The sequence below is a fragment of the Seriola aureovittata genome, chromosome 18 (genome assembly GCF_021018895.1).
Source record: "Seriola aureovittata isolate HTS-2021-v1 ecotype China chromosome 18, ASM2101889v1, whole genome shotgun sequence".
In the NCBI taxonomy this organism is placed as follows: domain Eukaryota; kingdom Metazoa; phylum Chordata; class Actinopteri; order Carangiformes; family Carangidae; genus Seriola; species Seriola aureovittata.
This window is the reverse complement of record NC_079381.1, coordinates 5,760,040-5,776,268: the sequence shown is the minus strand read 5'-3', so window position 1 is coordinate 5,776,268 and position 16,229 is coordinate 5,760,040. Positions and strand designations below refer to the sequence as shown.

Sequence of the window (16,229 nt, the reverse complement as noted above, 5' to 3'; positions counted from 1 at the left end):
TGTGTGATTTATAATTCACAACACTGTTCAATGATTTTATTCTGGCCTCATTTTCAAAACACCTTTTTTTTTTTTTTACAATTGCAGGAATTGTTTAATACTTGGAATAGACACACCGAGGCTCAGGGCCAAAGCCCCTCCGGGAAAAATATGAATGTTTGTGTAGCTATTAATAATCAAATTTAAATGATATGCGGCTGTTTGATTAGCTGACAATCTTTTCATTTCTATGTGCTTACCCATTTGGTTTAGCTGATGCATTTCGACGTTTCCTGCTGTGGTGAATAAACTCACTGTCGGCTTGCCACAAAATATTTCCTCCCAGTGAAGATCCCCTTTTGTGTGCTCGCGTGTGCGTGTGTATTGTAAAAAATAAAAAAAAAATCTTGTTTCCTAGGTAACCAGGAGGTTGATTCTGCTCATGTATCTAGGTGCAAGGATGCTCCCAACAGTAACTTGAACGATCCAAAGCGCGGGGTCAGATATTACACAACAACCACACCACAGTTTAGATGATTTTTCCTCCCTGTCCCCGATTGTTTTAAGACACAAGACCGCTGCGTGTTGAAGTGTGACGGCTGGAAAGACGGATGACACTGACATCCTGCATGATTAATGAGCTGTCCAATGGGGTCGGTCCACTCTACGCTGTCAGCTGCACGACAAATCAGACTCCCCTTCCAGTTTGGAGGAAAATAACTCGCATGGAAGCCCGTGTCCGTGGATCAACTATGACCTGAAGCCCTCTAGGTTAGAATAAACATCGTTCCCTCCTCCCCTCGATCTGCTCTTGTGCAATCAGGCTATTTAAGAGGAAAATCTCATAATCATCTGGTTCTCATTTCAAACCACACGCATTAACAAAGCCTACATATTAATCGGAATTGATGTTGCAGCCTGTTCATGACCTGCAGATATGCAACCTGACGCTGCATGCTTCCATCAACGATCTTGTCTTTCATGTTTTATTATGAATAACATGGTGATTTAATGTATTTTGAACAAGTAAGTACATTTATTTTTCATACGAGCATCTTCTGCTCCAGCATCGTCAGCAGCAGCAGCAGCAGCAGCAGCAGCAGCACGCCAACGCGCAAAACCCTGTGACTGGGGAGCCGATACGGCGGGAGCGCGCACTACCAGCACGGCGCGCATGCACAGCTGTCAGCACCAAGGACAGCAGCCGCTCAGCCCGGAGCGACCAGCCAGCGACGTATCAGTGTGATCAAGTCCGCACAGAGCGCAGGGAGCAGCAGCCGGAGGAAGCGATACACGCCCCGGAGAGGAAGCCGCCTGGAAGCGGGGACAATGCTTCAACTCTTCTCTCAAGACCACGGGGAGGTGTGAGCAATTCTGCAGAGGAGAGCAAGAAAAAAAAAGGTGGACAATGCGGTTTAGACATTTCTGGTTAACAGCCTGCCCCTAATATGATAATGCACATTCCTCCGCATTGCACATAAACCCACCTATTTTTTCCAGCCTTCCTCTTCCCTCTTTTGGCCGCACTCCCTCGCTCATAACGCCCACCTGGATCTGGTCTCTGCAGTCGTGCATTCAGCTGGCTGAGCCGTGCTGCTGTCCAGAAGCTGGTCGAGCCGACCCGCCACCGGGGAGAAAAGCTACCGGGCTGCGCTGTGCTGTTTGTTGGTCCACACGATGCGTCTGTTTCTGCTGGCGGTGCTCTTCTCGTGCTCCTGCGCGCGGGCCGGCTGCGAGCCGAAGATCGTGAACATCGGGGCCGTCCTGAGCCAGAAGAGATACGAGCAGGTCTTCAAAGATGCCGTGACCCAGGCCAACCAGGTCTACGGCAGGGACAAATTCAAGCTGACCGCCATCTCCGTAACGCATAAGCCCAACGCCATCCAGATGGCTCTCTCCGTCTGCGAGGACCTCATCTCCAGTCAGGTAGGAAACATCACACTACTGCTTCATTCATCAATGAATCACAGCTCAAAACACCAGCCACATATGACCCACGCATACTTCCACTTCAGGGTGAAATGTTTCGCTGCATCAGGGTGTTCTGGAGGAACAACAGTTTGGAAATCCCCCTGCTTTTCTATAGAAAGTTGGTCCATTGAGGAAACATTTGCATGTCATAAACAGATGTTTTCTCACGCAAGAGCCACTGAAGTGCGTATTAGACCAGATTGGTTGCCATGACTAAACCGTCATCAGCCTTGTGTCCAGACAAAACAGTTGTCTGTTGGTCCACTCAGCGTGAACATACAGTATAATCACATGTATGAAAACACCAACAGAGAGCAGCCAGTATATTATTACAGGCCTGCCCTTTGTCCAATTTGGCATCAACACTACACTTAAACCACAAATTAATCCACTTTGTGTGGTTCAAATCCCATCAACTCCCCACAGACCCATCTGCTTTACAGACATCCAAAAATAGGCTTTGGTTTGGGGCATGTCTCAGATGAGAGGGCAACTGTGCATTTCAGGACACACATCTGCAGATCCAGTGAACTGCAACGGAACCAGTGAGGAGTGAAAATGTGCAATACGTCATTCACAATTGACAACTTCAATGGTGCGTTGCATGATAACATTTTGGCATCAGGGGGCTGACATGGCCGTGGACGGTTTGAGCAAGCAATTTGTGCGTGTTTGCCTATAGGCGTTGATCACTCACTCAGCTGCAGTTTGCATTATATGATGCAGTAGTAACATGGAGGAAAAAAAAAACTGTTATGCTGCAGTGAGATTAAAACAGTGCTTGGATGCAGATTTTCAAGGGAAGAGTTTTGTCAGCCACACAAGCGTAAAAATTGATACCATATGTGCTGCAGATCCGACAACCAAAACATATGTCATAAGTAATGCATGGTGAGTGTGTGTGTCTGTGTGTGTGTGTGTGTGTATGCACCTTTGAGAGTTAATAAAACACTGACGCACACTCAAATGCACCGACCATCCTCTCATGTGATGCTCTACATGGCTTTTCAAAAGCGCCAACATTATGTCACATCATGTTGAGGTGCCTTGCTCTCCCTCCTATTCCTCCCACACACATAATTAAGCTTCATGCAAAAAAACACACCCACAGCTTCAGCGCTGCTTTCATGTCCTTGGTCCTCTGCTTACTGTAATGACAATAATTGATACAGGCTTGTAGAATAATACTGTCGCATCTAGTCCTCTGCAAACATGAGCGTGCAGTCCACCCGTTGAGGCTGTGCAGATTACACCAACAATGGTTCAGTTCACTACACACAGGCACCTTTTGTAAATGAGACACAATCAAACCTAATGTAGACAGAAAAGTGTATGGAAGGTTTCTTCAGATGAGGCTGGCTTGTAGGCGAGAACAGTCACTGAGAGGGAAAGTCTGTGGCAGATGGAGGAGTAGATGCCTGGGAGCAGTCCTTGGAAAATAGACCTCATTTTTGACCCAACCATACGGACCGCTCATATCCAATAATCCATGCCTTGCACAGCCATGCCAACTTCATTCCCCTTCCTTCACATCTTTGAGAGAGGCACACACAGCTTCAGTTTTTTTTTTTTTTTTTTTTTTTTTTTTACCAGAGCGATTGGTCGGCTTTGGTGTATTTAATGCAGGAATAAGACTAAACCAAACAGCCATAAATTAACATTAGTCCGTCAGCCCACACAGTGATGAGAGGAAAAGATGTCTTTGCTCTTCTCCTTCTCTGTTATACATGAGTTTGTTCCCGACTACAACTTATAAAGACGTTCACTGTTCACAAATGTTATTTTTAACCTGTTATACAACATTGTAGGCCAGCAGTTACACCCGTCAAATACTATACTGTATTTAAAGTACACACAAGTTTAATTCATCTTAGGTAGATAGAAAAACAAATGTTTCAGCCAAGGCTTAACCACCATCCAAAGAAAGCAGGCAAGATTCAGTGGGGCAATTTGTCTTTATTAATTCCATTGATTGTAAATATAAACTATAAATGAAAGGGGTAAATATATTTGCATTTATTCAACTTGTAACCACAGGACCTAAAGGGATCCCTGTCTCACTTTTTCTCCAGGCCCCTGTAGCAGGTTACTCAGCGTCAACTGATGAAATCTTGATGCTGAAACATGTTTTTCTACAACATCCTTAAATGAACTTTTTATAACGTAAACATCACATAGCCATTTTTATAAGCGAGCATAACAAAGGTGGTGTTTTGGCGTTAACAAACCTAACAGAGTTGGGTTGAGTGTATTGTTTCCTGCAGTATGCGCAGGCAGGCCAGAACTGTTTCATACATTTTGCGTCTTACTGTTGTGGCTCCTTGAAGATTGCAATGTAAGAATTTAGATTTGTATTCCTTCCCATGTTATTGTAAATATATTATGTTAATGAGTTAATGTTGAAATGTGTTTATAGAGCCAGGTAAAATTACAAAAACTGTGCATAAAATACAAATAGAAAGAAAGAAAGGCTGTGGTATGTTTAAAATGAATGCCTCTAAGTCTTTGTCCTACGACTGGTATCAACACTCTGTCTTAACGCCAGAGCCAGAATGACAAAGTGTTCTTCTTCTGTGTCTCTGCAGGTCTATGCTATCCTGGTGAGTCACCCTCCTCAGTCCAATGACCACCTCACTCCAACGCCTGTCTCCTACACCGCAGGCTTCTACCGCATCCCTGTGGTGGGGCTCACCACCCGCATGTCCATCTACTCAGACAAGGTGAGTGATGGATGAGAGAGATGTAAAGAGAGGTAGAAAGAGAGAGAGAGGAAAACAGGAAGGGAGTGAACAGAAAGCGAAGGAGTAAGGAGCTCCCCTGGGGCAGCTTCAAAAGCTTCTCAGATTAAACGTCCCATCACTGTCCATTAGGGGAGCTGTGATTAAATGGGTCTCCAGCTGAAAATTGAAAGAACATCATTAATAATGCTTCTGACCTGAGTAATGTTTTTATGAAGCACAAACCACTAAAATGAAACTTTAAAGCAAACACATAAATAAAATGCCAAGGACTCAATTTAAAGTCTGTTTAAGTGACATCTGAGCTGATCTTGCAAATTAAAGGAAATCAGAGGCATTAGATCCAGAGTTTTAAGAGAGCCCGGGGTGTCACGGAGTAAGGGATGATGAAAGTGTTTGAGTGCTTCTTTACAGGATGTTTGTCATTTAGAAATTAGGTTTGACATTTGTTTAAGAAACAAATTTTTCATTTTTCATCACTAATATGGTGTCACTTTTTCTAGAACAAATTCCGTTGCAGGCATTTGATCTTTCAGTATATTATATGATCTGTCAGTATACAATTAGAAAAGTACATTACTTGGCCGTCCACACTTTGCTGAAGACAGGATTTGAAAATATGGCTGCAGAGATTTGCTCCCATTCAGCCACGGCAGCATTAGCGAGGTCCAACACTGATGCTGGGTGATAAGGCCTGGATCACAGTCAGAGTTCCAGTTCATCCAGAGGGTGCTGGATAGAATTGAGGTCAGGGCTCTGTTCAGACCATTTAAGTTCTCAGAAACAAAGAAAACATATTTCTGCAACAGGTTTTCCAAATTAAAGAACAAAATATTTTGTTGGCATTTGCCATTTAGAATGACACATAAACGCCTTCCCTGATCTAATGCCCATATCTGCAGGATGACACTAATTGTCTGTACTGTCCAAAACCATCACACATCACAGTTTCAAGATTCGACAGAGCTATGCTTAAGGTTGAACTATATAAAGGACTTAGTTAGGGTTAGTGAAACATAATGGTTTGAAGTAAGCTACTTAGTTAAAAGACTTGTGATATTGACATGATTTGTGTTAAAATTACTTCTTTAATGGAGCTATTTGTAACCGTTGCTATTGCTACAGCGCTAATGTTAGCATTAACAGCTGTTTACTTACCAGGCTAACGAAGACCTTCAGCCATTATTGTGTTTACAATACAAGATGTTACAATACGTCCTCTGAGAAGCGCTACTTCTTCAGGGTAGCCTGGATGCTGCAGTGACTCGCTATCAGGAAGTGACAAAACGGGTCGGTGTTCTGACGACTTGGGCTGCGTTGTCCAAAAAATGCTAACATAGCATAAATTTATAGCAGAGGCTCTAACCAAAACCATCAACAGAACCGCTAATTGATAGGTAACACAACTCGTCAGAACACAGGCCAGACCAGAGCTAGCTGTTAGCATGCTAACTTCAGAAGGAGAAAAGAAGTGATAGAAATAGAGGCTGGAGACGGCTCTTGGCGAGTACAGGGATGACGTTTGCTGTTGAATTCCTAACATTTCTTCTAAACTGGTAAGTAAACAGCTGATATTGCTAACACTGGCTATGTAGCAATAGCAAAACTTACAAATAGCTCCTTTAAGGTTAAGCGGCCTTTGTCGTCATGGTTATAATGTCCACTTGATTAAGGTTAGCAAATGATTGTGGTTAAAAGAAGCCAGTGTTGAAACAGGAAACAAACAGTCTCATGCTTAAGTATCATATTTTGTCGACCCACCCAACCACCCTGATCTTCACCCTTTTCGTCATCAACATTTCCCTCTACTAGAACTAATGGGGCCTTGTTCAAATCTTAAAAAACAGCCCCAGGAGACAGTTTTGTCCAAATGTTATCCGGCTAAATCTTATATAACACAATTACAAAAGTATTACATGCAAGGACTTAAGTAACCTTTAGAAAGGCCAGAATCTGCCTTCGTGAGAGGTTTTGTCCTTAATTCCTATGCTGCAAGTGATGAGTCATTCATTAAAGGTATTGTTGTTATGGAAAACTGTTCACACGAGAGTGTTAACCCATTCATTTCCTGCTTCGTGTTCCTCAGAGTATCCACCTGTCCTTTCTGCGGACAGTTCCTCCCTACTCCCACCAGGCGCATGTGTGGTTCGACCTGATGCGCGAGTTCAACTGGAACCACATCATCCTGATAGTGAGTGACGACCACGAGGGGCGGGCTGCTCAAAAGAGGCTCGAGACCCTCTTGGAGGAGAGAGAAACAAAGGTGAGACGCTCCAGCTCCCAGGGCCCACCCTCCTCCCAGAGTGTGTGAGCATGAGTGTGCGAGTGTGTAAGGTTTTTAAACCTCAAAGGTCTTCTATGTATGTAACTGTTTTCCTTTTTGTTGTGTGGCTACATCTCTTTCTCACCATTGTGTAAACATTGGCTAACATGCCTAGAGACATCAACAGCGTCTAATGTGGTCTAATCTGACAAAAGTTTGTATGTTTATTTGCTCATCTTCACGTTGCTTTTCGCCATAGTCCAAATTATCCTGTGTCTATCCACAGTGGGAGCCAAATAGTGGACTTTAACGTGGGGCTTTGCAAACCATCACAGACTGAAGTGTTGAGCTGTTTTTTTGGTGCTGTGGTGGCAGTAAGGTGTTTCTCTCCTCTCGGTGTGTGGTGATAGCCAGCTTCATTATTGCACATAGGGGGCTTGTGTTTATTGCACCCTGCTAAGTCATGTTCTCCAGATATGGGAGATGTTTTTCGCCTTTTGAGATAGCGCTGATGCATCCATTTTGAGTGTAGCTCTGAGCTGTGTATGTGGGTCAGTGAAATGCTGATCTTCTTTGAGTCAAAACAGACTTGAGACTGCGATGATGTGTGCCCTTTAGGAACAGAGAAAGAGAGAGAGATAGAGAGGGAAAAAACAAGTGCTATCTATTTCATCCATTCATTTAATAAGATGAAATTACCTTGGGATATGCTTTTCCTTTATACTCTGTCATGCTCGTCCCTCTCCGGGGCTCATTGCTGTAATTGTGTGCCTGGGTGAAATGAGTCCTGATTCAGAGATTTAATTAAATCAGAACATGAGGAGACACTGAATATGACACACAACCGAGGTAATTTGCAGAAGGCGGCTACAGTTAAAGCGCAAGCTGCTTAAAGTAAGTGAGTGGGATCAGTATTGATCAACAACCACCAATAGAAAAACATTTCAAACATTTCAATCAATCACACTGAATCATGCAACCGCATCCACAAATCATCTCGTAGTGACTCACATCCTGCACTGCAGAAGAGAAATGTGCGTATTAAAAGCCTTTGAATCTATCCAGGAAGTTCTTTTTAGGTTTGCATAATCTGAGTTTGGATCTCAGAATGAACCCATCTGTGCACCCCATTCAATCCCATAATGCAGACTGAAATTGCCTCGACTCTCTGCTTTGAGGCTCTAATTGTGCATATTTAGTTATGACTGCAAGGCCAGCTTGAGCAGTTTTGGGACTCTGAGCAGCATTCATTTGAGAATCTCCCCAAATGTGCACAGCAACAATTAAACCAAAAACCTAGTATAACTCAATCTATAAGGTTTGCAAAATTCTAGTGTGTTCCTATTGTTAACAAATCCCACAATAAGACCAAAAATGTGTGTATCCTGCCAACAATACTGTATCTGTGTATCCAAAATTTGATATTGTACAGTGGCTTCAGAAAGTAGTCAGACCCCTTAATGTTTTGAAGACTTAATTGTGTTGTAGAATTAATTTTAAATGGATGAAATTGCCATTTTTACTCACTAACCCATAATGAAAAAGTGATGTTTTTAGATTATTTTGCAAATGTATTACAAATCAAACACTTAGTTCTCTTATTTATAAATCATTGAGACTGATTGCTGTGGTTCTGCGAATTGTGGGCAGGTGCTTCCTGTTTGCTTTAATTATCCTTGATATGTGACTACAACTTGAATGGAGTCCACCTGTGGCAGATTGCATTGATTGGATACACAGCAGTTTAGAAAGGCACAGACCTGTGCACATAAGGTGCCACAATTCACACCTCCTGTCAGGACAAAACCAAACCATTAGGTCCAAATAACTCTCTGTAGACCACTGCAATAAAATTTTGTGGTGAGGCATAGATCAGGGCAACGGTACAAAACCATTTCTAAAGTTTTGAGTGATCCCTGGAGCACAGTGGCCAGTAGTTCTCTGCAGAGATGAGAGAACCTGCCAGAAGGACAACCATCTCACAGCACTCCATCAATCAGGCAGAGTGGCTAGAAGGAAGATGCATAGAGTAAAAGAGATATGACAACCAGCTTGGAGTTTGCCAAACAGCATTTAAAGGACTCTGAGAGCACAAGGACAAGGATTCTCTGGTCTGATGAGACAAAAATTGAACAATTTGGGCAGAGCTCCAAATGCTACGTCTACATTGTTCATCACCTGGCTAATGCTATTACTATGGTGAAGCATGTCTCTGGCTGTCCTTGGGTGGCCCAGACTTAAACCTCATAGATCTGTGGGGAGACCTGAAGATGGCAGTTCACAGACTCCTCCCATCCAGTCTGACGAAGGTTGAGAAGATCTGCCAGGAAGAATGGGATAAACTGCCTAAATCCAGGTGTGCAGTGCTTGTAGAGACTTACCCAAGAAGAATCAAAGCTGTACATGCTGCCAAACCAGCTTCTACAACGTACTGAATTAAGGGTCTGGATACATCTGCAATTGACAAATTTCAGTTCCTGATTTTTTTTTGTCATTTTTCATTATGGGTTATTGAGTGTAGACTGATGGGAAAACATATTAAAGTTAAATCTAAAACACAATAAATTGTGCAAAAAAAGTGAAGGGGTCTGACTACTTCCTGAGACCACTGTATCTTATTCTGAGTCACAGAGCTCCATTGAGGGTAGAGAAGCTGTAAAGTATTGAGAGATGAATTAAAACATTGTTGGTTTTTGGTCTATTTATGGGATTTGTTCACAATAAGGATGTTATAGAAAAACACCAGCCTTATCCTTTTTATAATTCATGTTTGGTACAGTGTCTTTCTTATAGAAATTCAATATGAATAGTACATCAAAAATGGAACCTGATAACCTTAAGATGCATCCCATCATTTTAACAAGATGACACCAAATATAAAAATTTGGTGTACCACTCCAAAATGCCTGAAAGCTGTGAGGACATTTGGGGCTTTGTTTTTTGGCACAAGGTGTACCTTTAAATATTTTAATCAGATTTTTAATTAGTTTGGTTGCCCCATAGTGGCAAAGTTGCCCTGAGTAGCTTTTTTAGCAGCTTGACTGTGTTAGGTGATGGTGAAGGAAGTTAGTCTGGATGTGGCAGATTACAGCTTCGACACATTATGCTCTAATTAAAGGAGAAAGGGTGCTATTCTTGACAAACACCCGGTTGTGCTGCATAAACTCAGTAGATTGACATTATTTTTAGCCTCATGGCAAGTCATTAGTGAAGTAACAAATGAGGTCGCAGGGGGATCACTGTCACCAGCAGCAGAGAGGCTCTGGACACAGTGGACTTAGTCAGAGTGCAAACGTGACCAACACAACATGAAATATTAATGCCTGACTGAGGATACAAAAATAGATCGCTCAGAAAAACTCTTAGGGAAAAAAGACAAAGGGATGGTTTTTGTTCTTCGTAATGCTGCTGGAAGATGCACATTCAGAGTATTTCTACATGCTGAAGATACATAAACGCTCTCATTTTGTTTTACAATTCCGAATGGTGAATACTTGGTATTTACAAGGTAGTTTAAGTGTTAACGTTGCAGCAGCTTGGAAATGGCTTGGAAGTTAACATGTAGTCTTTTGAGCCGCGTTTCCGTCACGTTTTCATACTTGTTCCGTTGTCAGAAAACATGTAAATGAGAACAGCTTTATTTGGGAATTCGGCTGTATTGAAATACTGTTAGCTATATGTGAGCACAGAGAGGAGGAGAGGAGCAAATAGATAAAAAGCTGAAACCAGCTGAATGCAAATACAGCATGGTCCAGCCATTTACTGGGTTTTGACCCAGTCTTGTTCATTACTTGTTTTTGTCAGTTGGTGAAAGCAGTAAAATGATCATCGATACAGGCTGCCCAAATGTGATGACCCAATTGCAGGGGACTGTATGATAATAAGTTATTTTTTATATGTTTTTATTTTTATAAAGACTAAAAGTTGGGTAGCAAAACTCAACTTTGCTCCTCTTAAGTGAATGATGGGGGTGTGTTTGATTCACCTGCTCCATTGTTTAGACGCCGATGACAATTACCTCTCAACATTCAAAATCACAAGTAACTGGTAACAAGTAACTCAACTAACATGACTAACACAAAGATCTTAGCATCAGGTTCTATAGACCTTTAAAGCTCTCAGTTGATGTGAATGGAAGAGTTTCTGGACGGTATTTATTGTGAAATTGCCTGTCAGCCTGAATATTGTATTGATGTAGGGCAAGCGCTGACTTTGTGAAGGGAGGGGATCAGACCCAGAGTGCACTGAGGTGTGAACTGTGAAGTCAGGCAGCTGTGCAAGAAATAATGTGACGCAGGAAGATGTATTTTCCTGCAAAATGGCCTCCTGTCTGAGGCAGGACCCGCGAGTTTCTCCTCTCACAGAACGCAAACTAGGACTAGAATCTAGTCTGAATTAAGTCGATCCTGTGAGTTTTGACCAAATTCCACATTGCAATACTAAATGTATAGAGTATGTGCTATATAATGTTTATACCAGTGATTCCCAACCATTTACAACTCATAGCCCACTTGAAAATGTCAAAAATGTTGGCGACCCTCGTCCGACCCCGTAACAATACGAGGGCAAATAATGTTTTCTCACAGCAGTTTTTATTATAATGTTGACGATGGAACAATCAGGATTGAACTGACAGCAGGGGAAGTTCAATTTGTCTTTTTTGTTTGATGGTGGAGAGGTCACTCGTAGATTCACCATCTGTCTCTTGACTCTTTCCTTTTAATTCTTCATGTTGTTCTTCATCTATCCATTTTGATGCTCCAGTTTTTTGCCATGGTTTTATCTTTTAACACACAATCAGTCTGCGATAGCAAAGAAGTATACGATGTGGTCCCGCCAACAACAACATAAAAGTTCCTATCATTGGTTTATCACAGTGATAGACAACATTATTAAAATTCAACATTTTTAATGTTTCGTTTCTAAAGATTATTTTGTTTTAAAACACATAAAAACATTATTTATTTTCTTTTATAATGACATCTTTTCACCAAAATTCTTTTGCAAATGGTTTGTCGGCCCACCATTGGGCTCTGGTCCACAGGTTGGGAACCACTGCTTTTTACAATACTATATTGTTTTAGCAGTTACTGTAACTTTACAAAGAGAGAGCAGAATGTTTTTTCTTAAGATTTAATAGTATTTTTGTGTTTGTTTTCAAGATATTTCTGGAACTGTCTCACTACCATCCACAATTAGTTTTAATTCTTTGCAGCTATGAGCACAGTCTCCATTCACATTGCAGTAAATGGGGGGACAGTGTAATTCAATATTCAGGTATAGTATATACTAAACTTTGTCACTTTTCAGGACATCCGTCCAATGTGGAATTAGTGTGTAGTATTGAACTGGGGAACAGCTTTAGTCTTTGTTGGAATTGTATTAAAATCAGACTGTGAACTGTTGGCTTGTGTTTGTGATTTAAATTCGATAACTACGTTTTACTTTTAGATAATTTGTATCAATTTGATTTTGTCAATCAGAATTAAATTGGTAACTACAGTTGTTGCACAGTTTGTATAACCATTCAATAAGAAAAACCAACGGTTCTAGCTTTTGATGTGTCCGGTCAGATAAGTTAAATGCTATGTATAGAACTAGCTGCAGCCTCTGAAAGTGGTACTTTGGGGCAGAAAGATGATGCCACCTCTGCAGATGGTTGGATAATCTGGCAGTTTCTTTGGCACATTCACATGGTGTAAAACTTTTAATGAGCTTGTCATATTTTTTTAAGAGGCCAAAAACTGTGATTGCATTTTTGACTTGATGGTGTGAGTTTTGAAAATCCGATCGCTTTCGATGACGGCCATGTTTGTTTGTGAAATGTTATGTTTCCAGATGTGTAATGTTAACTTACAATATGGTGAAGAAAAAAACAGTGTTTGATCCAGTTCACTGAATCATTGCTGATAAGTGATGCATCAAATATGAAGAATAAATCACCCTGAATAGTGCTCTGTATTTAACAAGTGTGTACAAGATTGCAGCATTAGTGGTCATCTCTGATGTTCTTTGCAAGCCCCTCTGTTAAAGATCCCAATTTGAAGCAGAAAAGTGGAGATTTGTTGGAATGCTTTACTGCCCTCCATTTTCAACTGTTTATAATATTTTTCTGTGTCTGCATATTTTCTCTGTGCACATTACTCATCAGAATAAAAAAAGGAACTATGAAAACCTCGACCAACTGTCCTATGACAACAAGCGAGGACCTAAGGTATATTTGCATGGTCAATGCACGCCGCCCACCAACTTTCCAAACGTAGCAACTAGAAACCAGCCCAAACCAGTCACCAGCCGACCCAGAAATGTCCCTCTCTTGGTAGCACGTGTTTTCTTTAATTTTTACTTTGAGACATTTCCCTATGATTTAAATGAAGAATGATTTTGTTATGAAAAATCTATAATTTTCGGTCATTACAGAAAAAGAAAAAAGAAATCAGTGAACAGCGCCCCGCTTTTATCATTTTCATTTTCTCCTTCAATAAAGGAATGCATGTACTCAGAACACACACACACACACACACAAAAGAGTTTGCAAGTCCATTCCTTTGTGGAGAATCGGTAGTGTGGGACAAAACCGTTTCCCTGATGCTACTTCCTCCTGTTCTGTAGCACTTCCCTAGTTTTCAGCAGTTCTTTTGTTGGGGGAAAACGTCCCCCTCACCCCCCTTCACCCGTTTTTAGTTACTGGTTGCATTGACCTTCTTCTTCCCCCTACCTAACACATGCACGTCCTTCTTTGGAGCCTTGATAACCCTCAGTTTGCATGCAAACAAATGCAAAAGTTTTTTTTCCCTTCAAGCTTTTTTTTTTTTTTTTTTTTTTTTTTTTTTTTTTTTTTTTTTTTTTTTTAGTTCAGCCGGTTCCCCTGGATCGCTTTCCTTTTTATCTCTGTCTCCCGTTTTCAAACAAAATCGGCCAAGCTCAAACCAAGCAGGTAAAGAGGCAGCATGGTGTCTGAGGTAGAGAAAAGTAGCTGGCTTGACCTTTCTTGTGCCCTGATCACAGGCAGAGAAAGTCCTCCAGTTCAGCCAGGAGACTAACTTAACTGCCCTGCTGCTGGAGGCGAAAGAGCTGGAGGCCAGAGTCATCATTCTGTCGGCCAGGTGAGATTCTCACAACCATCACAAGCTTAACAAGTTTAAAATTTCAAAAATGCCCTCGAGGTTCGTATGGATGCACTTTTACTTACACACATGCAAGATAGGTAAAAATAAATAAATCAATTAAAGAATTATTATTTTAATAAGTTAAAATTGATTATTTTATAATTTTTTAAAAACAAGATAACTTTGGTTGTGAAGGTGATCCTTAAACATAATTTATCTTATATTATTCTTGTGGAAATGTTGCTAAAATTGCATGAAATGCTGTACAGTAAAAAGTAGATGGTAAATAAAAACAGTATCTGATATGTCAAACAAAGTGCATTTGTGTAACTAAGCCAACCGAGGCAAAAATTCAGTTTACAAAATTTCTTCATGTTAACACAAAGATATTTCACAACATAAATGTTATGTAAAGTATCACTTATCTTTATTGATTTGGAATAATATTAAATCTTTCAAGTCTTCGCCCGAATCAACTTCCCTCCCTCCTTCCCAACTTTCCTCCCATGAACTGATTGCCATCAGCGTTCATGAAAACAATAATGATGGTTTACAAAATGATGATGATAAATAAATTACTTGGTTAAACATGTATCTACCTGCTTATATATGCATACCTACATACCTGCATATTAAGACAAAAAAGGTCTCGCTTGGTAAATGGCAGTTTTGCAGAGTTAGGTTATCAGGGAATAATTCCAAAAATGTAAGAAATGAAGCCCATAATTTATGAAAAATTACATTTTTGTTTGAATGTAATGTAAAGTAATGAAATGTTGAACAGCAAGCAGTTCCCAAACCCAATGACAGTGGTTTTGTACATATATTGTAGATACTACATGTGTGTATATCTACAGTATAAGAATGTGACAGCAGTGATCCAGAACAATGTGTGGAGGAACGTCTCCTTCTTTTGGTCTTTAGTTAGTTTCCTTCTTATTCTTAAGACTTGTAAATAGGCCCTATCTGTGAAAACAGTGATAAAGTCAAACTGTCCCAGTCTCCAGTCACAGCTGCCGTTGTAATGATATCATGGACTTATTTGGGTCTAGTCCTGCACAGGAGATCTTCAGCTCAGACACAGACTGTCCTCCCTTGAAATTCCTTATACAAGGTGAACGTAATTCATTGTTTAGGAGTGATGTATGTGGGTTTTTATACCATTTTAGCCATTCCAGGGGACAGCTTTTGTTCAGATTTGGGATGCTGTTACACTAGTCAACATGTTAACAAATGCAGTTGTCCACTGCTAAATATTTCTGCTTAAGACATCAGGTATCTCCAGCTCATCCAGTTTGCAAGACTTCCATCACACAATGACAACAAAACTAGACATTGAACCTTGAATCACGAAAAAAAATGCTCTGATGTAGAAAAAAACTTTCTTTTGTCTTGTTTCCAACGCGGTAAATTCCAGTGAGGAAGACGCTGCTGCAGTGTACAAGGCTGCCCGCTTCCTCAACATGACGGGCTCGGGCTACGTGTGGCTGGTGGGCGAACGGGAGATGTCGGGTAAAGCCCTGAGCGAGGCGCCAGACGGTACGTACATCCGGCGGAGATCAGTGGGAATACACCAGTTAACCCCCGGCTTCACTCTGAGGCCGATCATAACAGATACAGGATTAAAGAGATTAACCGTTGAACGGCAGATGCGTTACGCGATTAACTGTATGGTGGTTTGTTATGTGTTGAGCATTTGAACGTTTAAGCACTCTGAGCTTAAAGGTTTAAATGTGGTGTGTCCACACTCAGCGTTTAGTTTAAATGTGTATGTCCTGGATTATTCAAAGGGAAATTCATTGTGCTCTCGTGTCATATTAATACCCTGGTTTCTAATTAATTATAAAGGGAGAGTTTTGCAACAGGTAACTGATAGAATGGTAAGATACAACAGCCTTTTTTTCTCTTTGTTCCTGGGTTTTTATTTTTGCACAAGTCTCACACAATGTTTTATCACTTTCTGGTCACAAATGTTCAGCGTCTCTCCCCCCCTCAGGCACTCTAGCACAACCAACCCCAGAGCGTTGTTTTGTCCTGTTCATGTCCCATCTCATCCACCTCCACTGCAGCTTCTTCCAGGAGCCTGCAACACCGATGGACCTGGTTGCAATCAGAAAACTTAGCTGAAGTTGGATTGTGTCTTGGTTTAAATTCAGGTCTGATGGTGTT

The 16,229-nt window shown here is 41.1% G+C and overlaps 1 protein-coding gene and 1 long non-coding RNA gene across 5 annotated transcripts in view; one reads left to right on the top strand and one right to left on the bottom strand.

Annotated features, from left to right (window-relative positions):
* Positions 1-588: 588 nt before the first annotated feature.
* grin1a (glutamate receptor, ionotropic, N-methyl D-aspartate 1a) overlaps positions 589-16,229 on the top strand; it is a 40,080-nt gene continuing 24,439 nt past the window's right edge. Inside the window, exons 1-6 of one of the 4 annotated variants that reach the window (XM_056403463.1) lie at positions 589-1,905; positions 4,536-4,670; positions 6,775-6,951; positions 13,103-13,165; positions 13,960-14,057; positions 15,478-15,599. In XM_056403463.1, coding sequence (XP_056259438.1) covers positions 1,657-1,905; positions 4,536-4,670; positions 6,775-6,951; positions 13,103-13,165; positions 13,960-14,057; positions 15,478-15,599 — 844 coding nt within the window. In that variant the 5' untranslated portion in view covers positions 589-1,656. The remainder of the gene's footprint in view (positions 1,906-4,535; positions 4,671-6,774; positions 6,952-13,102; positions 13,166-13,959; positions 14,058-15,477; positions 15,600-16,229) is intronic. The other 3 variants (XM_056403465.1, XM_056403464.1, XM_056403466.1) reach the window with 3 other exon arrangements.
* Positions 4,681-6,238, bottom strand: LOC130186373 (uncharacterized). Its single transcript, XR_008830280.1, has 3 exons — positions 5,847-6,238; positions 5,269-5,420; positions 4,681-4,847 (listed from the first exon to the last, which is right to left on the bottom strand). It is a non-coding gene; the product is annotated as an uncharacterized LOC130186373 (long non-coding RNA).